Source organism: Sylvia atricapilla, chromosome 1 (assembly GCF_009819655.1).
Source record: "Sylvia atricapilla isolate bSylAtr1 chromosome 1, bSylAtr1.pri, whole genome shotgun sequence".
NCBI classification, from domain to species: Eukaryota; Metazoa; Chordata; class Aves; order Passeriformes; family Sylviidae; genus Sylvia; species Sylvia atricapilla.
The window spans coordinates 41604077-41631020 of NC_089140.1; the positions used below are offsets into that span (position 1 = coordinate 41604077).

Below are 26944 nucleotides of genomic sequence, written 5' to 3' on the forward strand. Positions count from 1 at the left end.
CCGGGGCGGAGGGCGAGCGGGCGATGCCCTGCCGGGGGGGCGGGAGCGGGAGGCGGGCGCCTCTCCGAGCTCTTGGCCGCGGCCATGGCGCTCTCCGCCGGCCCCCTCAAGGTCTGCATCGTGGGCTCGGGCAACTGGTGAGTGCGGCGGCCCCGGCAGGGCGGGCACCTCGGCGGCCGCCGCGGCCCGGCCTTCCCCGGGGCTGTGCCCGCCCGGGCCTTGCTGTCGGTTCCCGCCCGGCGCCGCGGCCGCGCTTCCCTCGGGGCTGGCGGCCGGGAGGCCACCCGGTGCCGGCAGCCAACGCGGTGTCGCCGGGCCGGGGCGGGCGCTGGATCGGGCGTGTTCCGTGCCGGGGGCTCCTTCTGCCGTGCCGGGGCTCCTTCTGCCGTGCCGGGGGCTCCTTCTGCCGTGCCGGGGGCTCCTTCTGCCGTGCCGGGGGCTCCTTCTGCCGATCCGGGGGTCGTCCTGCCGTGCCGGGGCTCCTCCTGCCCCCGGCTCCCTCGGAGCCGAGGCGCTGCCGTGACGCGCTTGGGGAAAGAAGCGGCAGAATCGAGCACTCAGTTCTAGTGCTTGTAAACACCCTCGTGTCCTAAGAAGAAGTTGTTCTAGGATATTTTTAACCTGGTGTTTGTTGTGTGCTTTGTCCGATATTAGATGACGTAGACGTTAAAGATGCTGTACAATTTAAAAGTGGGGGTTTTTTTTCCAACTACACCCTGCCTGTAGAGCTTCACTAACAACCTCACTTGTCTGCAAAAGTGCTGTTCGGGGTTTTCTGTATTCCTGTGTGCCTGTTTTCCAGGACAGTTCAAAGAAGAATTGCGAGACACTAAGTTATTTGAAATCCTTCTCTTTTTTATTCCCCACGAAATTGATTATGCTGAGGCACACTGAGCGCTTGAGACAAGGTTTTATTGCTGTCTCTATCTGTAGTTTATAATTAGGCTTAAATAGACTTGCTTCTTCATCCACTGAGAGCAATAGACTTACACCATTCTTCAAGAGGAGTATCGTGTTAATAACCCTTTAGTTCTTCTTTTTCTTACACCAGATCCCTCTTTACAGTGAACAAATTAAGTACCATGTGTTATAGAAGTAGGTCTTCACAGTTTGTCACTTCCAATTACTAATGCTAAGCACACATTATTTGAGTAGCATTGGGGTTTAAGACATTAAACTCAGAGGAATTCCATGTAGAGCAAGGCACTGTGTTTTATTAAACCAAACTTGCCAGTCTTTTGTTGGAATGATCATAGTTTTGTTGCTCACCTCTGCCCACTCCATGCAGTTGGCTTTTGTTGCTGATAAAAATATCAGCAGCTGCCATATTTTATTCTTCTTTGTGATCCCATTGTTGAGGGAATGGCTGACATTTCAGTGCAGCATCTCTTGCCTTCCTTGCACTAGCTTGTAAAATGTATGCATTGCACGATATATCACAGAGAAGTTATGCAGTTACACTTCGTCTTTTAGGAGTGTTGTGGCTGTTGTTCCGTAGTTGAAGTTTAGAAAAAGTTGTACAGGAAGTTTCACTCCACTTGTATTTGATTTACTGTGAAACACTTGCAGAAGCAAAAGGATTTGTAGGTACTGCCTACTAGCAATAACCACAGCAAATGTATTTTGTTTTCACCTCACTGGATCAGTTTAATAAATAAGAAATTTAGTCCCTAACAGAGTGAGCTGGTAGCAAAATGCCCATATCTCCTGTGCTGAGAGAGAGAAAAAAGCTGATGCCTGGTAGTAGCATTCTCTCTTTTTCTTGGGGATAAATGTGTTTAATAAATTACAGCTTCTTTCATAGGTAATGGTAGGGTTTTTCATGTGAGGATAGCAGAAACCAAAATAATCAAAAATTGAAAATAGTAGTTCTTGGAAAGGTAGGTGGTTTCTTCCTCAAAGTCCATGGGATGATAGACACCAAACCCCGGCTGCAAAGAGCACTGTGATTCAGTAGCATGTGTAACCATTGAAATAAATTGGAGTAAATTTGTGTACCTTGTAAGTGCCTTTGGAACTGGGGCCTGCAGTCCTTTTTAAATATAAAAATATTTAACTAAAGTGTTAGAATTTAATGCATTAAATAGTGCAATAAATGCAGGTAACTGCAAAGAACGTGAAGATTTTATAAACATCTGATCATTGATATTTGGGGACTGTATACTTTTGAAGCCTGAGTTATGGGAGTGTGTGATTCGTGGTGCCTAAATTGTAAGCATTGTAAGTAGTTGATCTGAGTGGGGTTTGGTATCTTGAGCAGGTTAGGACAGTGGGTTTTGGAGTTCTGTGTGAAATAATTCACACAGACTGTCAGACAAGCCTCTTCATAGCTCTTTAACCTGTCTCTGAGATGAAAAAGCCCTAAAGGATCTTGGCAGGACAGTAGCTTTAGAAGGGTCAAGCCAGGCACCTTGGCTGATTAACTGCTTCCAGTCAGACTTGTTTGGTTGGTTTTCGACAGGAAGGTCACCTTAACAATGAAGTTGACTTGGCAGGGGTCACTTGACACCTGATGGAAGATCATGGGACAGGACAGATGGCTCAGCATGGAAAAGCAGGAGCTGTGCTGTCTGCTGGCCTTGCCCTTTTAGGGTTGCTCAGCTGGTGGATAAGTGATTTTGTTAGGATCTTTTAGGGGGATAAAGTAAGCTGTCTGGGGTGTGGAGAGGGTACATCTTGGGAATATGCCTTGGAGCCCTGGGATTCCAGGACAGTGCCCAGAGTCATTTAAAGTGTTGCAAGTGCTGCCTTGATCATGTACTGTATCCTGTTCTGATAACACTTTCAGGGCAGGTTAATGAGGTATGCACAGCCAGAATTTATCCCTCACTGTTTTCTTGGAACCTGTTGTTAATTAGCCTGATGGCCAAACTTGAACAGAAGCCATAAATTTTGGGAAGAGGTAGGAAGTTACTGGACAGAGGGGTTTGTGCAGCTAGGAACTTGTACAAAACTGGGAGGAACTGTGGCTTAACTGAGGTGATTTTACAGGGACAGTGGTAGAACTAGATAATTATATAATTTGCACTTGGATGTTGTGACCTCCACTGCTGCTCCTATCAGGGCAAGTTAAGGAGCTTTTTGGCTTTAATTAAAAAGTGATGAAGAGAAAGCAGACCAACTGTGAAATGATCCTAAAAGAATGGTTGCAACATCATGGGAAATGATGAACCAGAAAAGCCAGTCAGGAGAATCTTATTGAATTCAGAAACTAAGACTAGGCAAATCTTCACTTTTTTAATACTGCATTCAAAGGGTGAAAAAAAACCCCAAAACAGTTCAGGCATTTAAGTGTTAAATAGTAATGGAATTAATGTCTCGCTTAAGTAGTACACACTGCCAGACTTTCTGCTGGCAGACTGAAAATCCCAGTCAGAGTTGCTGAGTCAGTTATTTCTGTCTTGCTCTGTCACCAGCAAGCACAGAGGATATGAAGTGAAGTACAAAACAGAAGGCAGTGGGTTTGCCAGAATCCCAACTTTGTGTATAAATCTGTTGCAGTAAATGTGATTTTTGTTCAAGAAATGAAAGCACTGTCAGAGGAGCACATCCCTGTGCTGTGTGTACTGTGAGCTCTGCTGTTTGTGTGGATCTGACGTGTGGAGGCTGAGCTGGTGAGCTGTGTACCAGTGAGTGCTGCAGAAACCATGCTGCATGAGCTTGATAAGAAATGCCTTGCAGTTGTCTTCTGTATCGCTCCCGAACTCAGGGTCATTTTTAGTGTGTGAACTGTGATTATAGAAGTAAATTCCAGTCTTTTAAGACATGCAGTTTTATGGTTTAACTATAAAAGGTCTACTTAGGGTACTAAAGTTTTTCTGCTGCTACTTAAAAAGTGACCTTAGCTATGTGCTAGCACACATCTTTAATACAGCACAACGAGTTGTGCCGTATCAAAAGCTCTTGAAGCAGAATGAACCCATTTTGTTCAGTTGCCAGCTATGGGTTTATTTAAAGCAACATCTTTTGAATATAAATTTAGGGGATTGTGTGAGTATAACTAGATTGGAAAAGTTAGTCTTCTTACCTCCTAATAAAGTGTGCAGTTTACACACACACACACATATGCATAAGCCTCAGGTCAATGACTGTATTTTTATCACATCTCTTAAAATTTTTTGTGTCTCCTTAGTAGGTTATCAGTAATTATGAAACTACTTCCTATCCCAGGGAAGGAACTTCAGTTAACAGGTTTAATAGAATGATGAAAGGGAAGATCATTATTGTTCCTCCTCTTGTAATTGTGATCGATTTCATTATTGCTTAGAGATCTGAGAATCAAAATTAATAACTGTCATTCAGATCTGGTTGTATGCTGTTCTGGGGGAGAATATGATGGTAACAGTAATGGACTTGACTGCCTGCAATTTCAGAGGATACTGTTACAATAGTTAAGTTCTGTGAGATTGGCTGCACAGCCATGAAGCTTTTAACTTCTGCAGCATATAAATGATTCTTGGCTTTCAATGCCTATCAGTATTGTACAACAGCTGGTGAGTCAGTCATCTTAGCAAAGAAGCTTCTCATCTCTTAAAGGTGAAAATGACATATTTAATAAGATTTGGTGTGTCACTTTTACCTCAGCTGTAATGATACAATAATTTGATTTAAGGAAATACAGTAACCTAAACTCTCAGTGGATAGCTGATAAAAAACCAAAATAAGTAAGAATGTTTCAGTAAATGCTTCAGTCCAACCCACTGTAGCAACTCTACATATCTCAACTATTCTAGCTGTAGTTGAGAGAAAGCAGCAGGTGTGAATGAGTAGTGTATTTTTCTGCTTATTTTACTAGATCAAAGTGCTGTATGGTAACTGGTCAAATCATCTGTGAATTTGTGATTGTTTTAAAGACAACCTCTTTTTTTCTGCAGCAAAATCATAATTTTTTTAAGACTGTTTCTGGTTATGTTGTTGTTTTTTTTTTTTTTTTTGTGCAGGGGTTCTGCGGTTGCCAAAATAATAGGTAATAATGTAAAAAAATTGCAGAAGTTTGCTTCCATAGTGAACATGTGGGTCTTCGAGGAGAATATTAATGGGAGAAAACTGACAGATATCATAAATAAGGACCATGAAAATGTAAAGTATCTCCCTGGATGCAAGCTGCCAGATAATGTGGTAAGGCTCAGAAGCTAAATTATAGTTATGGAGCAGAGGGAATATTGTTTGTGCTGTAAATGGAGTTAGAAATTTGTTTTGTTAATACCTCTAGGGTTTATAATATTTCAGACTATGGTATTTTACTGATGACATCAGAAATTGGAACAAGTAAAATTATGTAATTATGCAGTTAAGTAAATCCAATGCACTCTTTCTTCTTTGGTGTCACTATTGTCTTTATGTTACTCCCGTTTCTGTATAAGAATGCAAATGTGAAAACAAGAGCAAGATCAACAGCTTTGACTATACCTATTAAAAAAAAATTGGCCTGAACTTTGGATGGGAGCTGTTGGTCTGGGAAGTTTATGCTACTGTTTATTTTCAGTGATGAAATGCAGTAGTTTGTAGCATTCATCATAAGACCAAATAGGGGTTCAAGTTCAAGATCAAACTGGGGAAATTCAGTTTGGACATTGAGAGGCATTTCTTCACAGGGTGAGTGACTGAGCATTAGAATGGGGTGTTCAGGGAAGTGGTGGTGTCACCACCCCTGGAGGTGTTTGAGAAATCTGGATGTGACACTCATTGCCATGATCCAGTGGGTTGGATGGTGTTCCTTCCAAGGTTGGACTCAATGATCTCAGAGGTCTTCTCCAAACTAATTGATTCTGTGATTCTGCTTTTATTGGATAACACTTGTGTGTGGTGTTAATTTTGAAAAATTATGCTGCCTTTCTCTCCCATAACTACACAGGTTGCTATCCCAAACCTTTGTGAAGCAGTACAGGATGCAGACTTGCTGGTTTTCGTCATTCCTCATCAGTTCATCCATAAAGTCTGCGATGAAATCACAGGACGAATACGCAGGAAAGCGCTCGGCATAACACTCATAAAGGTACAATAAATACCATGTGTTAATCAATGAAATGTGTCATGGAATTTTCTAAGACAGAGTGACTTGATATTTTGATATGAAAAGTCTCTGTGCTTTATTCACTTGACTGATCCATTAAACCTTTCGAGGTGTAAGATTAGAATTTGTCTCAGTCATTAGTGGGTTGTTACACAGCGCTTGCAATAAGAGGAAAATGAAGCTCTTTACAAGACTCTTAGAAAGAAAGAGGGAGTCAATAGTTTTGTACCACTAAGCCTTCCAGTCTTTTATTTGTTGTTACCAAAAGCATCATTAGATGAAGAGCAGAGCACAAGCATAATGCTTTGATTGTTAATGCACGTCCCACATGCTGAGTTGATCATTTCAAGAACTGCTGAGAGAATTTCATGTGACTGAGAGGATAGTGCTCTTGTTCATGTTAAATATTATGTTGCAACAAGAGAGTCTGTTCAGTATCACCCAAAGACAGTTTGAGCATGGGAGACAGGAGAGGGCAGAGGTGCAGGAGGCAATTCACTGGAGTGTTTGTAGTTTTGCTGGCAGAAAAATTTTTAAATGAGAATTAGCTTATTTTTGGGATTGTTTTTTGGGTGGGTGGGCTTTCTTCTTCTGTATATTTAGCTGGAAATAATAAGCTACTCCCACAAGGTTTGGAATATTCTGGGTTTGTTGTTGCTTTGTAGGCCATTTTCTCAGCACACATTCCCTTGTTTCCTGTCATTTCTGGAAAATTATACATTTATGGATCTGTGCCCAAAAAAGAACAAAAAACTATCACTGCATACTGCAAGCTTGTCTCTTTAGTTTGGCTAACAAAACCCATCAAATGTATTGTTTTGTCAGTGCTGACTGGTGTATTGGTGAGATGTATGAAAAAGTGATGCATCCAAAGTGTTCTAGCTCCAAATTGTAGAAAAACTCCTGATAGAAGGGTAAAGTAAGGCACTGTTAAAGGTGCTCAAGATACATTCTCCTTTAATTTTCTAAATGTGATTTATATTCTCCTAGTGATAGGAATAACTAATGAAATTGCTGGACTAAATGAGGATTTATTTCAGCATATGTGAAGTCAGGGTCCTGGGCCTATATTCCCTTGGAATTACTGTTCTGGATACTAATTACCAGTGGTCTAATGGAATGTTGATTTGGCTATATTTGACAACAAACAAACCAAACCCCCAAAAACAAACAAACAAAAACCACCAACAGCAAGGTGGAGGGAGTGGGTGGGGAAGGAGAAGAAATATTTATGTTTGAAAAAAAAAAAAAGCAGCCAAATTGCAAACAGATAGAAATCCCCAGCAAAACAAAAAGTCCATGCCTAGTGTAGTAGTGGAAGTGAAATTGTGATACTTGCCATGCAGTGCAGAGTTGGTTACTGGGCAGCTTCCCACTGCCACACTGCACCACTGCATCCGTAGGCAGCCTTTCAAAAGAAATGCTGTGAGGCCCCTTAATATTTTGCAGGAGAATGCAAAGTACATGTCAATTTTTATGAAAAGGCATAACTGTGCATCATAAGAAGTATCGTTTGAGAAGAAAGGGTAGAGATTTAACACAACAATTCATTTTTTCTCTACTTTTGCATATTCTTTAGGCTTGCTGTTTTCATCAGTGTCAGTTTTTGGCTCTCATGCTCAATGCTAATGCTGTTAAAGTGGCTTGTGTTAACTTTGATAGTTAAAGTGCAGTTCGGCTCTGAAAAATATTCATGAGACATCTCGTTTCTGTGCTTTCTAAATTGGTTGTCAAGTTAGCGGTGTGTCATCTTTTTTTCTTGGTTTTTTTTTTGGTGGTTTTTCTTGTTTTTTTTTTTTTTTTTTTTGGTTTTTTTTTTGTTTTGTTTTTGTTTTTTTCTTTCTGACGGTCTAATCTTCAAGCAGAGCCTAATGTCTGGCAATAAAATCGAGTCTTTGGGAAATAAAGATGTTTGTCTGCTGGTTAATACACATTTCCACTGAAACATTTGCGTCTGTGTTGCTTTACATTAGCTCTGTGTCAATGAAAACCTAACAAGTCATGGTGTGGCTGTGAGGAGAGGAACCATATAAAACTTCCAGTTCAGTACAGCAATGAGCACAGGAAGCAGGGTAGCTGAAAGTCATTCAAAATACTCTTCAGGCAACCTCAACATCAGCCTCATTCTCATTTACCTGTTGCCCCAGGGATTGCTCTGACAGGCATGTTAGGATGCAAGCAATAAAGTCATTTGCATTGCCTGCAGGCCATTGAAAATTCCCATGCTGGAGCCTTGGTTTTGCAGGGAGGAAGAAGTGTTTGGTTTTTATTCTGTCATTGAGTATTGGGTTTAACACCACAAGAAACAGGTACAGCTCTCCTTGACTTTTCAGAAGTTGCATCTGTTTCACAATGGAGCAGCCTTTCTGATCTCCTTTCACTTGCATGAATAATTGTTGTATAGGTGTTCACATTTGTGGAGTTGCTCCCAGTGTGTGCATTCTTTTCTGTTTATTATTTGCCACCTTAGGGAGAGGGGCCTTACGGTTCTTTTGTGGGGACATTTTTGGCACTATGAGGGAAAATGCAACATGTATTGTATGCTTGCTTTCAAGTTGTTTCTGTATGGCTCATTAAAAATGAGAAAGCAGAGTTGTGCGTTAAGTAATGCAAATTGAAAAATATTGCAGAAATGCAAGCACTAGTTTAATTGACAGGTTTTATGCAGGCATTTCTGTATGTCTCTTGATTGCACCGTGTTATTTAAGGAGCAGCACCTTTAACCTATGGAAGTGCAAATTACTTCCTGAAATGTCACTACTGGCAGCATACAAGTGTGTATATAGATGTATATATGGAAGTAATACAGGATCATTTTACCTATAAAATATATAGGTAAAATGATTTTTACCTATATATTTTATAGGTAAAAATCATTTTACCTATAAATCATAATTCAAAATTACCAATTCCCAAAAGTATCAAATCCTCAGCATTAAAAAAGAGTATTGTATAAAAGGTGGAATACTGTGGGAAAGAATGGCTATTTCAATAGCTGGTCTGCCATACCCCTGTAATAATAGCTGAAAGTTGAACTATTCTCAGTTGTTCAGCTTTCTACATATCTGTGAATGGCTGTTCTATTTGTATTTCTGCTAGTAAACTGTTGTTATACACTGGGGAGCCTGCCTCTGATATTTCAGTTCAGATATCTCTTCACAAAACAAATTATTCAGATGCCATTTTGTGAGTTTCAGTGCAATTTCAAATCCAGGTTCAGGTCTGGTTCATAACTGATGGATTGGTTATGCTTCACTGATTATGGATATACTGATAAGAAGCACCTGATTTCTGAACTAACAGCACAATGTTCAGCACTTCTTTGAATCAGGTCTTTGAGGATGCAATAAAAACTGTTTTCATCATCTAGAGTTTAGTCCTAAATCTTAAGGTGCTACTCCTACTATTCTAAGACATCTTGGAGAGGTCAAAATAGCAGAAGTGTCTGTGGTAGTACATCTGTCATCCTTAGTGTCTGTCTGAATAGGCCTTGTTTCACTTCTCACCTGTGGACAAGACTAACTGTGTTCTGCTTGCATCTCTACTGTGCCTAATGAATGACTTTTTAGTAATTCCATTTAATTTTGGCTGCAGGGAATAGATGAAGGCCCGGATGGACTCAAACTGATCTCTGACATTATTCGAGAGAAGATGGGAATAGACATCAGTGTGCTGATGGGAGCTAACATTGCCAATGAGGTGGCAGCAGAGAAATTCTGTGAAACCACAATAGGTACTGTTCCAAGTTGTAAGAATATTTAAAGCATGCACCTGTCCTCACAGGTGCACACGAAATAGCTCAAATTTCACTGTTGGTTGAGTTTCCTAGAATGTTTACGCTTCCAAAAGTACTAGGACAATACTGGGAATAGAGAGAGGGAGAAGAGCACAGTTTTACCTATTCTTACTAGGGTTATAACCTTAGCATGTGAAATACAAGCATGTTTTTTATCATCCTTCATAAAACAAACTGCTTCATTTTATTACTGTGTTTAAGATTTTTCTTGGATCTGAATAGCTTTACACGGATAAACAATTAAAAATTCTGTACTCCAGCTCAGGTGCTGGGGTCAAAGATGGTACCTTCATGCATGTTTGTTTTGGTTTGACCTTTTTTGGTGTTTTTAAGGTATTTTGTTTTAATTTCTCAAAATACCTGGTTCCCACAAAAACTAGGAATTGTTTTAGTTCTGTAGTTGATGTCTGCACACATTTGTAGCATGAGCATGTGCCTAATCTTGGATTTTACAGTTTGTAGAAAGGCATGTGTATGTATATGTATACAGGCACTCATATTTTATATCACAGAGTTCATATTATGGGTTTTATCAGTGTTAATTTTTACAGTTTTGTTCAGTGCTAGCTTTGTAACATGTCATTCACAGCTTTTGCATTGAACTTAATTTTGAATGGTTGAACAACATCTTAGTGATTAGAAACAATTGTCAGGGGCAGCATGCTTGATTAATAAAGCAGCTTTGACATACCCTTATCAGTAGGTATTTTTCTGGAATGCAGAAATAATTAGAAATAATTGATAGAATTGCTCCTCCCATATTCTTAATTCGTCTCTGTTTTATAATTGGCTGTTGTTTTTAATGACAGTAATCAAAAAATGGACAGTGTATAGAGAGTTCACGGAATTGTTATTTAGAACCTGGTCTTTTTAGGCATTTTGGCTTGCACAGGAAAGGCTAAATATCATACAAATAAATTATTCATTTTTTTTTAGCTTTCCTTTCACTCTCTCAATAGGCTGCAAAGTCTTGGAAAATGGCCTTCTCTTCAAAGAACTCCTGCAGACTCCAAACTTCAGAATAACTGTAGTAGATGATGCAGATACAGTTGAGCTGTGTGGTGCTCTGAAGGTAAGAGTAACAGGCTGCAGGTGATACACAGATGAAATAGTGATCCCTGTAGGAAAAAAAAAAAAAGAGGGTATTTCAATTAAAAAAAAAAAAAGTTCATTGTATCTCATATCATATGTAAAACTGCCACATAACATTTCCGGAAGAACCAGATGGGAAATGAGGGAGCAGCATTTTCTGAGAGTTGGCTTTTAGATCTGTGTCTCACCATCTGCCAGGTTATCGTTCTACATCTTCCACTTAACTTACACACAGTCATGAAGCAAGTGCTGATTTCATCTAACTGGCTGATATATTTCTAAATCTATTTTAGTTCCCTTTTTCTTTTTGCAACAGTGTGTTCACCAAAAGAAAGGGAGAAAGAAGTTGGCATTAATGCTTCGTATCTGTTGACAAAACTATCTCCCTCCACACTGACTGAAGCAATGTGAGCACTCATGTTTTATATTTTGTGGACATATACCACATAAGGTTTGTGTGGATAACTACATACAGAGAAAGGTTAATTTTGGACAGCTACTCATCCAAAAATTTTTTCATAACAAAATTGATGCTGACAGGAAGCAAAGGCTAACTTAAACACTGTTTAATGGTTGTTTTTTCAGGCTAATTTAAGGCCATTTGTGAAGGGGAGGCATTAGTTTTTTGGCACCCTAGCAAACAGCACCATAGTTCACATTATCTGATACTTATCCTGAATAATTTCTGATGGATGTAGTGGTTTAATAATTAATTTGGCTTAGGGCTTTTTTGTATGTGTGTTTTGGGTAATTATTTTGTCTGCCTTTGGTTTTGCTGTTGAAATTTTGTGTAAACTAAATTAATTGACTTGCAGAGCTACCACACCAAGCAATGATATCTTAAGCTAAGGAATTCTGATTCCTGCTTTGGGAAAGTAGATGGATAGCTATAACAGCATATCTTTTGGCATATAAATTTCCTTAATTTCATCTTGACAGCTGTCATACTGGAAGGCCTGAGAAAGAGGAGGCTATGGGTCTGTGCACTGATGGGATTAGATGTTTTGAGGAAACATACTTTGGAGTTACTGAATAGATAGCAATTTCTTGAGATTATCAAGCTTGTAATTTGGCTCCACAGCCATTGCTTTAAAATGATGGGGTAATGTGGGAGGTTACCAGAACACAAATCCCTGTGTATACTCTTTCAAGTTTTGCAGATTTATTTTTCTTTGAAATCTGCTCAGCAGGATGTTTTCTGACTGGCTTAAGTTCTTGTCTGATAGAGGGGTTCTGCCCCAGGAAATTTTTATTCAGAAAAATCTCATGAAAGGGCCTTAGATATGAGCACGCCCATCAAACTGGGCAAGTAGTCAGCAGACACTCCAAACTCCACTGTAAAGGTCTAAGTCAGGCAACATAGCAATATTTCTTGGGAATTGCAGTAGAATTTAAAGAAATTGTTGTTCTTGACCTGGAAAGATAGTAAGGTGAAACTTTTGGGGTTTTTTTGTGACCTTGCTTTATTGCTCTCTTCTGCTTCATTATTCATCATGCATCCTGTAGACTGAAATATCTAGTTGTATTTCTAAAAAGCTGTTTATATTCTGTATGCTCTAGTCATTTTGTATTGATTGCAATATATTTTGTTAATTGAGTTGAGATTTTAAAAAAATGCATAGTATAATGCATGGTATAAACAAAAAGTTAAATAAGGATAGATTAACTGGTTTTAAAATATTATGGATTTCTGGCAAAACTGGTATAAAGTGGCATAGATCCATCATTCTAGTATAGATGATGTTTTTAAACATACAACTCTACCTAAATCTGCAAGAAAATATTAATAAAATTGTATTTTTAAAGTAATTTTTCATTTAAAACTCATTCTAGTTAATCCTAAGTCTTGTGCTGGCAGCATGTAAATAATGTCCTGAGCTGTTTTACTCTCAAAGATTGCAAAATTTTATTAATGCATTGGGAGCATGTCTGGCTCTGAAAGAATATAAAGAAGGTAAAATTAAACCTCTGGATAAGGTTTTATTGCCATAGTGCCAAGCAAAATGCAAAACTCAGATGTGAACAGTGCTTTTTCTTAGAAGCTGTACGTATTTTCTATTAGGAGAATTATATGCTAAGGGTATCCATCAGAATTTCACTTTTTTATCATTAATCTGATAGTCTTTGTAATAAAAATTTGACAACTAGACATCTTTTTGTATTTTTTTAGAGTAAAATCTAATGTGTAGCTTCAATCAACTGACAGTTTGTTAAACTTGCAAAGTTACTTCAATAAAAAAATAGTAAAAATTAGCTTTGTTTAGCTTCCTGGAAGGAGGAAATTCCAATTTCAGAAGGTGACAGTGTCCTGTTGCATGGAGAGACAGGCGTAAAAAGAGGGGCTCTCTCCTCTTTTTATAGTAGTGCCAGTTTGAAATGTCAGTAGTGGCACTGCTGACTACAGCAAGGAGAACGGGGTAAACAGGCAAACACATCACTCCAGACTGTGTTTTTGGATGTGGAAATAGTAAAAACAATCCCTGTGTTGATATTAAAGGGATGAGAAACAGTACACTATGAAAAACAATATGTTCCCAGCTTCTGCACTTTTCTGCAAATACCAGCTTAGGAAAAGGAGGCTTCCCTGGTATTACTGGCATAATGAACTAGCTGTTAAAAGCCTGTACTCTACCTCGCTTTTTCTTTCTGCAAGCCTTTCTAAACAGGGAAGAATTTCAGTGTGGGTGGTTGCCTAAAGCTTGGGAAAAAATACTGAAGGGTAACAAAGAATGCTCTGAGCACAGCTTTCCCTTACAGTGATAATTACAGGTTTGAAATTTGGTTTTGGAAGCCTATTTGAGTTCAGGCTGTAATATTAGGTAGTGCAGCTGGGTGATCATAAGAGAACATGTGCTTGATTGCTATTTATATATGGATATGTATAGAATATCCACTTCATTTACTGTATTTAGATTTGTGACAATGGGCTGGTGGAGATACAGTGAAGTGCAGAAATCAGTGCTGTGAAAATGCAGTGTTATGTCAGCTTGGAGACTGGCTGAATAGACAGACAGTGACAGTGACTTTATAAAATCTCATGGTACCAATAGCTTTCTGCCATAACCTGGCTGTTGAAACAAGAAGTGCTTGGCATGTTATTTGTGAGGATATTTTTTTCTTTTGAGGACAGATGAATGTTTCACATTTGTCTGTTGATCTTTTCTAAGAGTTGAGGACAGAAATTGACAGAGCTGAAATTTGGATAGTTGTTTCAATGTGTCCAGTTGGCTTTACAGGCAGCATGACTCAAGGCCATCTGCAAGCACACCTGCCATTTGCCAGACAATGAATGGGCCTTCCTAGGAAATGCTTAAAGGTTATGTCACCTAAAAATAGTGTGTGCAGCTATGCCCACATAAGGAGGTGCTGATGGATACTGATGAATGTGATACTGCAGAGCAGCATGGACCCAAGGTTATCACCTTGGAGGTGCCCTTAGAGTCCTCAGTGCCTGTGCCAGTGTGGTGTTAGCAGCACAGATGTGAGGCAAGACTGAGCTGAGGTAAGAACCTGGCCATGTCCTTGAGAGGCCCTGTAAACACTGGTAGCTGCCATCTCGGGGGTAAACTGTACCCCAGTTTACCTCACTTACCCAGTGCAGCAGTGCCAGGGTTGGCTGAGAGGAGGAGGATTGAGAATCTAACCTCTGGATACGGCAAAACAGCCATGCTCCAGCTGCCTGATGATCAGGGATCTGGAGAGTTAAAAAACCTCAAGTGGCAGCAGCCAAGGACCAAGACAGATGTGAGTTACTGTAGAAGGAGAAGCAGCAGCTGTGCTTGCCTTCCAGATTGCTTCAGGCTCCTCTAAACCTTCCGGCTCCAGCTAAGCCTTAAGTAAAGAAGTAAGAAGTATAGTGATGATTTATTGTTTACCATGTTATATAACTCAGCATTGTTACTTCCAAAGTGTGTTTAGGGCAGTCACTGTTGGATAGTCAGTCTAGGTACTATAGAAGTTGATTGTGAGAGTTTTTTCCTTTGTCCTGAGATGAAGTGGAAATGAAATTCAACTTCGCCAGGAGCAAGCAAACAGTTTATTCTTAACCTCTCTGACAGCCCTGCTGATACTGTCTTGATTTTTTGAGTCTTTTCATTTGGCCTCTTCTCAGCCATCAGGGGAAGCAGTGAGATTCTCCAAGTTCATGTGTAAACAGAGGGGAAGCAGGCTGTGCTGAGCTGTGACACTGCCTCAAGGAAGGTGAAATAACATTTCTGCTTAGTTCTCTTATTGATCTGTTTAATTATGGAGAAGTAATGGTTGCATCAGAAATGGCTGCTGAGGCTGTCTTCATGAGCACTCCACAAACATGCTGTACAGTGGATATTGGATACTTCTGAACACTGACTCTGTAGGAGAACAGTCTGTCAGCAAAGTCTCCAGACTTGTTGTCCTTGTTTTCTTGGTCATCTCTTGACCTTGACCTTGCATTTTTGACCTCTTGCATGTTTGCAGCAGATGGCGTGCAAGTAAAGGACACCTTATTTCATTTGTTTTGACAGATATTGTGAGTCCTGCCTGGTATGAGCATTTCTTTTCTGGAGCATAGCTTCACTATCCCAGTGATAAGATAACTAAATCCATTCCTTGCTCATGTTCTGGAATAACTAGGACTAGGACTAGCACCAGCTTCAGGATACTCGAACAGCTGTCTGTTAGGTCAAAGTACTTTAGTAGTTTAAAACCATATACAATATAAAAACACTGTGCATCATGATTACAGGATGTGTGCTTTCATGTAAAAAGCTGTTAATGCCAAGATAGATGAAGTATGTTTGCTTAAGCATGTAGTGATTTTGAGAGCTCTGAATGCCTCAGGCCAAGAGGAACATTGTGTTGCCATCCTTTTGGGGTTATTGTGACAGTACCGTTGAGCCTTTGGAATGTGTTTGTCAGTAGGCACTTGCTTATTGGGCTCTCAGACTCCCATATGTGCATGCAAATACAGTCAGTTTCTAATCTCACAGGAGTGTGGACTCTCTCCTCTAGCACAAATACATACCTACTGCATTTGCAGGAATTCCTGTAACTTCATGTTGTGGTTTAATCCCAGCTAGCAACTACATATCACACAGCTGCTCACTCATTAACCTACCCATCAGGAATGGGAAGGAGAATACGTGGAAAAAAAGTAAAACTCATAGGTTGAAATACAAACAGTTTAACAATTGAAATAAAGGAAAATGCAATAACAGGAACAGCAGTAGTGATAGTAATTGTAATGAAAGACAGAGTGAAAACCCAAGAAGAACAAGTGATGCACACTGCAGTTGCTCACCACCCACTGAGCAATGCCCAGCCTGTCCCCAAGCAGTGATTGATGCCTCCCAGCCAACTGCCTCCAGTATATACTGGGCATGGCATTCTATGGCATGGAGTATCCCATTGGCCAGTTCGGATCAGCTGTCCTGGCTGTGTTGCCCCCTCCCCAGACTCTTGCTCACCTCCTCCCTGGCAGAGCATGAGATACTAAAAAGTTCCTTTCCTAAAGTAAGCACTACTTAGCAAACAACCAAAACATCAATGTGTTATCAATGTTATTCTCATACTGAGCTCAAACCACAGCACTGTATCAGCTACTAGGAAGGAAGTTAACTGAAAACAGGACACTTAAGGTGTAGTCTTAGTCAGTGGCAGCAGTCAAAATCAACCATATGAGTTACAGAAAGATGTTTTTTTGCCAGGTCAATCACCCTTCCTGCCTCGAGTACTTCTCAGAGGATCATAATAGAGATAGTTTCACTAGGCTCTTGTGTGTCAGTGTGTGTTTAGCTTGTGCATCTTCCTGAAACAAGCTCGGCTTTGTGCCTACAGCCAGAGATTTCAAGTAACAAACTGTCTGTTTTGGTCTTGTTTGGGACTGAAGGATAACTCAGTTGGAAGTTTTGTGAGATTTGTGTTGTTGTTGTTGTTTTTAAACGGGTGGCTCATCTTTGAGCAAGGTATAACTCTTTCAGTGTGGTATAATTAATTCTCTACAGTATATTAGGCACAAGACAGTTGTCAGAGATTGTTCAAGGATTTAAATAAAACCAGCTGGTAGATCTTGTACATTAATAGTTGTGGCCTGTGGGATATGTATACCAGGATATCACAGTCTCCTAGGCATGGGGGTGTGTTCCAGAGCATAATCCGTTGTCTTGTTTCCTCATTATTTGTAAACTGTGTAAGAGCATACAATGGGAACATTGTACAAACAAGGAGCTCAGTGTTTTAGAGTTGGACTCACAACTACCCTTGTTCCCTAGCCCATTTCCTCAGAAGTAAATAGTCTTGGTACAACTTACTTAAAAGAGTATTTCTGTTGCTCCAAAGACAAACACTGCAAAAGGTACAAGTAGACAGCAAAATAACATAGGCCAAATCGTACTCTAAATTATGTTTAAGTAGACTGCTTCAAAGTGGAAAGTCAGGCAGACAAAGCTGGAGGGAAGGAAAAGCTTTAGTATGGGAGTGTTCAAGAAGAAGGCTGCTCAATCATGTTTGTGTTTTCAGCTGAGTGCTAAATACTTATATACTTCACATAGATTGTAAAAACCATTTGAATGGGTTATCCCATCTGAAAACTTTTTAAATATCAGACTTCCTCTTGGCATCAAATGAAAGTATATTAGAGGAGTCTTCTGATGAAGATATACCTTGACTGAATCACCAAGATCTAAGCCAAGATGATTTGAACAACCAAATTTTAAGTTGACCGTCTTTGGCTGCTTCAGGTCTAATGTTGGGATATCTCTCTGCAATTTTTAGAGTCATCTTTAGACCTCAGCTAGCTGCTCAAACAGCAATGACTGATCATCTGGCCTCATTTGATTCAGAGTCACCTAGCCATGACTGGCCACACAGCTCTGCAGCTGCCTGGCATTTGTGGTTGTTTTCAGTAACATCTTCTGATTGTTCTTTCTTCATCAACAGTTAAAGTTGATTTATTAATTTTATTTTTTCTCTGCATCAGGTGCTACATTAGGAGTCATAATGTTGGTTCTCCTGTGCTCTCTCTTGAGGTCACTGCTGCTGCTGTTGCATGTAGGAAGATATTAACATTCATTACTTCCTTTTCTGCTTTATCAATATGTCAGAATGCCATCTTTTTTTGGAGGGTTTTGGTAGAGTTTGTTGGGTTGGATGGATTTCTGTAGTGTGGGTAGTGGAACCATGGTTGGTGTCTGCTCTGACTCCCAAGCCAAAAAAAAAAGGTTTTATAGTCACTTCACTCAAATGTGTCTCATCAAATGTTCTGTAACCAAAGCAGGGACCATATAGCTGAATGTTAACAGCACATTCTTTGTAGAAGGCTGTCACCAGGTCTAAGGAAAAAACAAACACTTTTTTTGCTGAGGGAGGTCTTCCTGTGTCATGAACCTTTTGGGAATCCTTTATTAACTATTACTGTTATAGAAACTCTGCATACTTAAAAGGGCTGGATACTATAGGCTTGGCTGAATTCGGTCCCTTAGCATGTCGTCATAGAAGTCAATAAATGCTTTTTAGCTGTACTATTGCTTTAATCATAAAGGAAATCTGTATAAAAGGACTGTAGAATGTCAGTCTAACTTCACTCCTACCTCAGGCCAGAAATAGCTCAATCTAGCTAAAACCTTGTTTGGGTGTAGTGCAACCTGTTTGTTCTTAAAGATGGTCAATAATAATAGCTCCACAGCCTCAGGAGCAACTTGTGTCAGAGCTTTAACTATGCTTTTATCCATGGAAATATAAGACTTGCCATATTTTTTTCTTTATTTTTTAGGTTATCCCACAGACATCAAAATCTCCAAACCAAAATAACCCAAACTAACAACCTAGTCTTCCAGTAGTAAAGTGTTCACAGTTCTTCAGGACATCTGTAAGCAGTAATTGAGTCATTTCCCATTTCTCTTCCCATTAGAATGTAGTAGCAGTAGGAGCTGGTTTCTGTGATGGCCTTTGCTACGGTGACAATACCAAAGCTGCTGTTATTCGCCTTGGCCTAATGGAGATGATTGCCTTTGCCAAAATTTTTTGCAAAGGCCAGGTTTGTACTGCCACTTTCCTGGAGAGCTGTGGCATTGCTGATCTCATCACAACGTGCTATGGTGGCCGGAATCGACGTGTCGCAGAAGCATTCGTTAAAACTGGAAAGGTACCTTATTCACTGGGTAAAATCTGTTCATCTGTTCTCTTAAGTACTGCCACTCCTCGTTTACTGGAGTAATACTGTAGAGTTACCTGAGTCCTGGCAGCTCACTGAGTGGGCACCCTTCTCTTTCCTCTTGTTTTTGGAGTCTGTTGGTTAGAATGAGTGTAAAGGTATTAAAAGCTAGGGGCTGGGGGGGGAGTGATTAAAAAAAAAAAAAAAACACTTGAGAGATAAGACATTGTGAGATGCAAATTTAAGAAAACTTACAAACAAGAATATAGGGTAATATTCTATATGCTCACTCAAGATCACTTTTGAAAAAGAAAAAAACTCAGTAATTTTTTTTCATCCAGATTGTTGTCAGGTTTCTGAAAAGTTTATCATAGCTCTACTTTGTTGTTTTTTTTTTTCTCCCCTCTGTTGCTTAGTCTATTGAAGAATTAGAGAAAGAAATGCTGAATGGTCAGAAACTGCAAGGACCACAGACTTCTGCAGAAGTGCACCGCATCCTGAAGCAGAAAGGAATGCTGGACAAGTGAGTAAGAACAGATAAAACAACTTCCACATATACCCCTTTTTTATCTCCATAATTCTTTCTGCATATTTGGTTTTGATATCTTCATAAAAGTAATAGCCAAAAAGAAAATAATTGTGATAACAGTAGATTAAAAGTTAAAATCAAAGAAAGAAGTGAATAGAACCTGAAAATAATATTGGTGTAGATAGAGCTATTAGTGTGATGTTAAATTTGTGAATGTCCTTCTGTTTGCAGAGTGTATTATTGCCTTCTGCTACTACAGAAAAGCACAGCAAGTGTGTTTTAATATGTGAAAAGAAAAAATCCATGAAAGTAGAAGTAGAGCTTCCTAAAGAGACTGTGAAAAGTCGCTACATCTCATTTCATTGTAGGAAATTCATTAGTTACCTCCAAGGAGAGGAGCTTGGCGATCATCTGAATAGAGTGACTGCCTCCACCACGTGGATCCTAGCTTAGATACTGCAGTTCTCCATCTTAATGTGACTTCCAGTTTGCTGTAGGTTAAAACCTCCCATCTGCCGTAGGTCACAGGGTGTTTTTCATGGTATGAAATTAAGCAGATTGTCCTGGCTTGGTTCACTTGTATTCGAGTCAGAACATGAATGATTCTTATAGCCACACACACAGTTGTCTCCTTATGAGATTTATCTGTTCCTGTTTGTAAAAAAAGGAAAAACCAGAAATTAAAAAACTGCCAGTCAAAAGACCAAGCCTTGTTACTTTTTTTTCAAAAGTATTTTTTTAAAGTCTAGTTTTAATGGATCAGCTGCACTAAATGATTAATGTTCTAATATTATCATTGGATGTAAGGTACCTAAGTCTGTCTCCTCAGTGTACAGTAATTAAGCTAACTGCAGAAAAAAATTAACGAAAATGTTGGCTTCATTCCTTCCTGTTTATGATTCCCTAAATGAAACAGGATGCTGTGTTTGAGGGTTGTTTTGTATCCTGTTCTATCTTACAACAAATTGAGTGCATTATAGATGATTTTGGGTTGTTTTTTTAATAAAAGACATGAAAACAGTGTTGCTAATTTCCTTTTGGTATGCCAACATATATGTGTCAGTTCTTCATAAAAGGTCTCATTCAACAAGACTTTTGAAAGCAAGTTTATAATATAAAACACAGTGGAGCAGCCATGGTTTCAAAGTGAGGAGGTAAGAGTCTTGTAAGGGTAGAATTTTATAGTCTGGTCCTACAAAACTATTCCCAAGGCTATGTAGAAGTGTGCAGAAGTCAAAGTTCAGAAGAGCCTTGATAGCAGGGTTGATGCCTATTGATACTTGTGGTGCAATTACTTTTTTTCAACATTTGTAGTCCTTGTTCTTTTGATGTGCTCAGGCCTAAGATGCATTTGGAGTTTGCTGGCTCTGAGCCTGCAGTCAGCCTTGGTACAGGTTTCTCCATGTGAAGTGTGACAGACCTGTGCACAGTAATGTTCTCTGGGATTAGCAGCAGGACTTAGGTTGTGGTCTGTAGTAGTGGTGCTTCTTCAGTGAGAAGTAACTGCCAATACTGTACCTAAACATGTGGGAAACCTGCTTTTGCTTCAGAAGGTTCACCTCTTTTGTGGCCACCTCTCACACAGGCATTGCAAATTTTGTTAGTGCCTACATGTGAGCTTTTATGGTAACAGCAAATGGAACCCCCCTTTAGCCTAGTACATCATACAAAGTGAGTGGTAAGTGAGGTTTGTTAAGGAATGCAGAAGTCATGGTGCAAATTTTTTTCTGCAGATTTCCTAGTAAGGGTTTTGCAATCTAAGCAGTTTAGCATTGGATTTGAGAGAGCAGCTATGTGGCTGTGTGATAATTTTTTCCAGTAGAAACAAAACTCACATCGGTCTAGTTTGGAGCAGAGTGCTGATAGCAGAGTTACTGCAATGTAATATGTGACAGCAGAATGTATAGGCCATCATATATGGTGCTCACTACTGCTCAACACTGAAATGTGCATTGCAGATAAAGCTTTAGAGTGACTGGTGGGACATCTTTCCCAAGGAGAAAGTCCTAGTCCAGATGTATTCTGAATCACTCAGAAATTAACTAGTTCCCCTCTCAAATGACCCTTACTTTTTATTTCCATTGGTCAAAATTCATCGATATAAAAGGCCATGCTGAAATTGTGTATGTACTTGGTGAACAGATCAACCCCTAAAATTCACCAGTCTTTGTATGAAAATTGAATTTCTCTGGCTGTTAATGTCTGGGATGGACAGAAAGCAAATATAAATTTCTATAAAGCATCTTGGCTTTAACAAACCTTCAGATTATCAGAGAAGCCTGAATAATTTGGAGGTTGTTGGAGATGTGGCCAATCTGCAAAAACAAAGGAAAAAAAGTAGATGTGGAATTTTGTATTTCAAAATCCAGGTTTGATTTTGGATTCTTACTAAAAACTTGACCTTCAATGTCCTCTTGGGTCTTTTTTGGTCATATTCTCTATTATCACATTATTGCTCACAAGTACTGCATAATGGATGTGCCAGTCACCCTTTTTAACCACAGATGGGTACTGCTGTAAGAACAGCCAGGAAAAAATGTTTTTAATTTATTTTTTTAGATCACTTTATGGTTGTGCCATACATAATGAATGACTCAGGCTCCATTATAGCTAGCTAGGCTTCTGAGAGTCACTGTATGTCAGAGATGCTTGCAGATTCTGTAGTTATGCCCTGCTTTTCAGCCCAGCATTTGTGCCTGACAAAAAGAAATCATGTTTTACACCTCTCCCTTTTCCCCGTCTCTCTCCTCACCCCTTTTTATTTCTTTAATTTAAGAAAACGTTACAGAAGAAATTTACACCATGTTCACTTTCCCCACCATCTCTATTTCCTCAGGTTTCCACTCTTCACGGCTGTGTATCAAATCTGCTACGAAGGGAGATCTGTTAAAGAGATAATATCCTGCCTTCAAAGTCATCCAGAGCACATGTAAAATCCATCAGGCTGTTGTACTCATGCAGCTTTCTGCCTTTCAAATTCGTGTCTGGGTTCAAGTGGATGTAGCTACCACCAAGCTTTGTTCAAAGCTGCTCTTAGGCAAGAGGAACAACATGGATGTCTCTGAGCAGCTCCTGTGTTTGTTACCCAGCCTGGTCTGACACAGCACGCGGCGTTGGCTTGGTGATTGTCCTTTCACTGGCTAAAATGCAGCGCTTAAAACATGCAATACAAAAGTTGCACCACATGCCTGGTTTATTTACACAAGTGTACTTTGAGTTTGCTCCTACACCATAAAACAATGCTTTGTTGTCTTTTATTAAAGCCTAGTCCAAAATCTGCTGGACACTGTGGGAAGAATCCCAGTGCTTTTGATCAGAGACTGAATCAAGCTTGTAACCTTGGAATATTAGGAATCTGTCTGTTAGAACTTTGTTTTATTCTGTATACACAATTAAATGTTAACATTTTGCATGCTTATGACTATATTAATTTAAGCGATGTTAATGCAAAACAAGTTGTAGCATTCAGGGGGCTACAGGGATATTTCAATGAACTCTAGTGAAGAATATTTTGATTTTTGAAAGTCATTGAAATTGTCAGGCTACTTTGAAAGCAATTTCTAAGTAAATTTAAACTTTTTAATTATACTGTTTTAAAGGGAATATTCTAGAGGGGAATCATTGCCTCCCCTTCTGTTTTTTAATCCTTGAATTTTTGTATTTCTCTGTTTCTCCCTTACTATTCCTCGGTGTTAGGCTCTTCTAGAATCTCATTCCCCAAAGCAAGCCAGAGGTGTTGACATGGGGGTTCTGAACCCTAGAGCCTACAGTTCGTTTTATTGTTTTACCTATGGTTGTTTTTCACTGCTTAGCTGCAAAGTGTTGGGCTACACACAACACTCCAAGCAATGTCAGGGGAATTCCCTGGTACAACACACGCTTGTGTCCTCAGAAGGGTTGTGTGCCAGTATCTGCCAGTGACTGGTATGTCCACTGGTCTGTAGTCCTGATCCAGCCTTCCCAGTTCTGGAGTTACTCTTTCATTGGACAAAACTTTTATGGGTGCTGAATCAAATCCTTTACAACTAATCTCCCAGAAAGTTTCTCAAAGGCATCCATCTCTTTTAGTCCCCCGGGATCTCAACACGGTTTTTTTCAGGAACCTTTGTTTTATCAGGGAGGTTAAGTTTATTTGTTATTGGAAAATTTGTGATTTCATGGAGTCTAAGGCGCGGGGGGAATTGGTTTGATTGGTCTTTTTAGTTCTTTTTTTTTTTTTAAGATTGATGCAAGAGAAGAGAAATGAGTAAAATCTGTTTTGGTTTTCTTGTAAACTAAAGTGTATTGGGGAGCGGGGTGGATGTGAAATATATGCTAGGTACATTAAGAGTGGACTCCTTCTTCCCAATGGGAGACAAGGACTGCCATTAGAATTTATGGAACAAGACTGCTCATTTGCTCTGAATATTCATGCCTAACATTTCTGCAGTATCAGAACTGCTGTTCACTGTTCTCAGTGGTGGTTTTAGACTAGAAATCATGAGCACACACTCCTCCTGAAACTTTAGGTTGTCATTCAAAATTTACTAAAACAAAGAGAATGCCTGGGAATAATTATCATACTTACATAGCCTGGATTACTCTGAAATAGGGAAGCTTTGGGGCAGCTTTGTGTAGACAGAAAGACCTTCTGCTCAGGGGTACCATTTTTTTGTGCTCCTGTATTGTTTTGCGTTAATATTTGGAAGATCTCATGAATGTCCTTAGATATTCAGGGATGTGAAAAGTTATTTTGCCTTACTTCTGATGTAGTGCTAAATATAAGAGATGGCCAGAAGTGAAGTGACATCAGACATTTGTGGCAGTTGGGAACATCACTGGTAGAGCTGACTTGGAGCAAGCACTCTGCTTACACGTTTTGAGAGGGTGTTTTAAGGTTGGAAGCACTGTTACACTAACGCACACATGGAGCATACACTCCTCATTACTGCATAACTTTCAGTGTGTTTGCTTATGCTTTGTTTTGTTCTGGTTTTTTAATACCAAATTGGTGGGTTTTCCTTTGTATGTGTACATATACATTATATATACAAACTTTTTTTTTTTTTTTTTTTTAACATGCAGCATGTAGGACAGTAGCATTTTGTATTGTAAGATACATAAAGGGCTATATGAGCTAAATGTGGTAAATTAATATATATTTTTAAATTATTTCTTTATTATTCCAATACTTCTACCACTGAAACTCCCAAATCTTAATTGTTTTTGTTTTGTAGAGAAGCCTATATTCTAAGGCGAATCCAGAGGAAAGGTTTTTATGGAATTCTTTCTTCCAGTCTGTTATGATATTCTTTTTTTTCAGACAAAAAGTGACGTTTCAGTAACTAAAATCATTTATTTAAATTTCTAATGATCGTTCACTATTTGCATTTGCTTTTCAGTGCTGGAGAACACTCAGCTTGGCATTAAGTATTTTTCTCCCACTAATATTTACTGCTCATTAAAAGACTGTGACATGGTACTGGAACTGAATGATTAGAAGCCTGCTCTGCAAACACTCTGTTTTGCCTAGTACCGGGATAGTCTTACTGAAAACATTAACCCCTGTGTAAGGGGGTCTTAAATTTGTAACTGATCCTTGATTTATGAACTCTAATTACTAAGGAAGGCATTACATTCTAATGATACTTACTCAACTTGCCCTCATCATATGTACTGATTTTGTTTAGAGATGTTGAATGTATACTTGTTTTGAAGAGTTAGTACAAATAAACATTTTTGTCTCGGGAATCACTTTGGTTTCTGTTGTCTCATTTTACGAGGCTTGCAATTAATATTTTATTCAGTTGATGGAATGTAGGTTTTTTCTGGTTGTGGTATGTAATGACAGCAGATATGAGGTTGCCATGCAAGAGCATAAATTTCAAAAAGAGCTATTTGGCATCCAGATGTCAGCATTTTCTTTCTTTCCATTAATGATACAGTTGTGGTGTCTTTGACCTCTGAAAACAGGTTTTTGTCTTCAGTCCCTTCAGTTGCTGTGGGAGCCACTGGAGGGCAGTGGCTGGTCGGTAAGTGGCTGATTCCACCACTGGAGTAACCGTGCTGACCAGTTCTGAACTTCCCGAGGTTCCTGTATGACTGCACCTGTTCTACAGTGTGTGCCTTGTATTTAGAAGATGGTTATAGTTCAGCACCAGATGCATGTGTCGTAAATCCCCTGGAACTGAGAGACGGAGCTTGGTGTAAAATGCTCAACATAGTATAGCCTCCACCCAAGGCACTGCCTTGCCTGTCATCTAAGACCCTCCCAAGTATAGGGCAACAGCCACTACCTCACCTGTTGGGCAATATGATCAATGAGATCTTTCAGTATCCTATGCTATGTACCCAGCAATGTTTGTTTCTGTTGGGTGTTGAAGCTGAAAGACTTTGGGAAGGAACAAGAGCTCATTGTGCTCAGTTCTGTCAGTTTGTACATCAGCCAAAGGGGTGGGAGGTGTCACAAGTGTTTGTCCAGGGAAAGGAAGCTCTGCTACTTAGTGTGGGACATCATACTGTAAAACAGGTATGATTTTCTTGGTGACCAGAATAATGCATTGTCTACTGAAAACCTCAGGGCAGTTAATAAAATGAGAGCATGTCCTGATGAAATAAAATGATGAAATAAAATCAATAAAATGATGTCCTGATCCATCGTTTACACACAGGGATACTGAGAGGAGTAGAAATGGTTGCCCAGCAAACCTGTGCCTGAATGTATTTTATTCCTAATTTTAAGACAGAATTTTAGCCATTAGGTAATTTCTTGTGGTACTTTTATCTCAAAATTATACTTAAGAGTGCATGAAATCAACCAATAGCATGAATAGTATCTCAGACATACCATCCAAAAGGGCTTAAATTCTAATTAACCTGAGTCAACAGCAAAGTAAAAACCATCACAAGAGAATTAGGATGGACACCTTTGTTTTATGTATTTTCTGAAGGGGTGGTGCTTTCTCACTAAATCAGTGCAAACAGGCTGGGTGTCTCTCATTGTCTGACTGCAAATAACAGCCAGGCTGTACAAGAAATGTGGCAGACAAGAAGTCAGTGTCCAGTGGCCTTTGCTGATGGTTCTTTATAATGCTCCCAGCCTGGACTTCATTGTAAGCCTGGAGTTATATGAATGAATCACATAGATTCCACAGCAGTGAAATAGGATAATGCTGAAATAAAATGTCCTGGAACACATAGCACATCATATTATTAGAAAGGATAGAACTACTTATTTTCTGCCTGTCTCCTGGCTGCATGGATTTTTCTCCTGTGATTTGCCATGAGCTGATAGAAATCTGAGCACTAGAAGGTAACACTTCCATTTTGAATAATGGATGAGAAGAGCATCTGCCCTCAATCCCAACATGTGCAAAGGAGAGGTGTTTAGCATTCAGGTTAAATGAA

At 39.4% G+C, this 26944-nt stretch overlaps 1 protein-coding gene across 1 annotated transcript; it reads left to right on the top strand.

Annotated features, from left to right (window-relative positions):
• The first annotated feature begins 63 nt into the window (after positions 1-63).
• Positions 64-25288, top strand: GPD1L (glycerol-3-phosphate dehydrogenase 1 like). The gene is made up of 8 exons (XM_066320326.1): positions 64-137; positions 4941-5118; positions 5855-5995; positions 9608-9746; positions 10769-10881; positions 18787-19020; positions 19446-19552; positions 22395-25288. Exons 1-8 carry the CDS (start codon positions 85-87, stop codon positions 22489-22491), a joined length of 1062 nt encoding a protein of 353 aa, XP_066176423.1. The 5' UTR covers positions 64-84; the 3' UTR covers positions 22492-25288.
• Positions 25289-26944: the final 1656 nt, after the last annotated feature.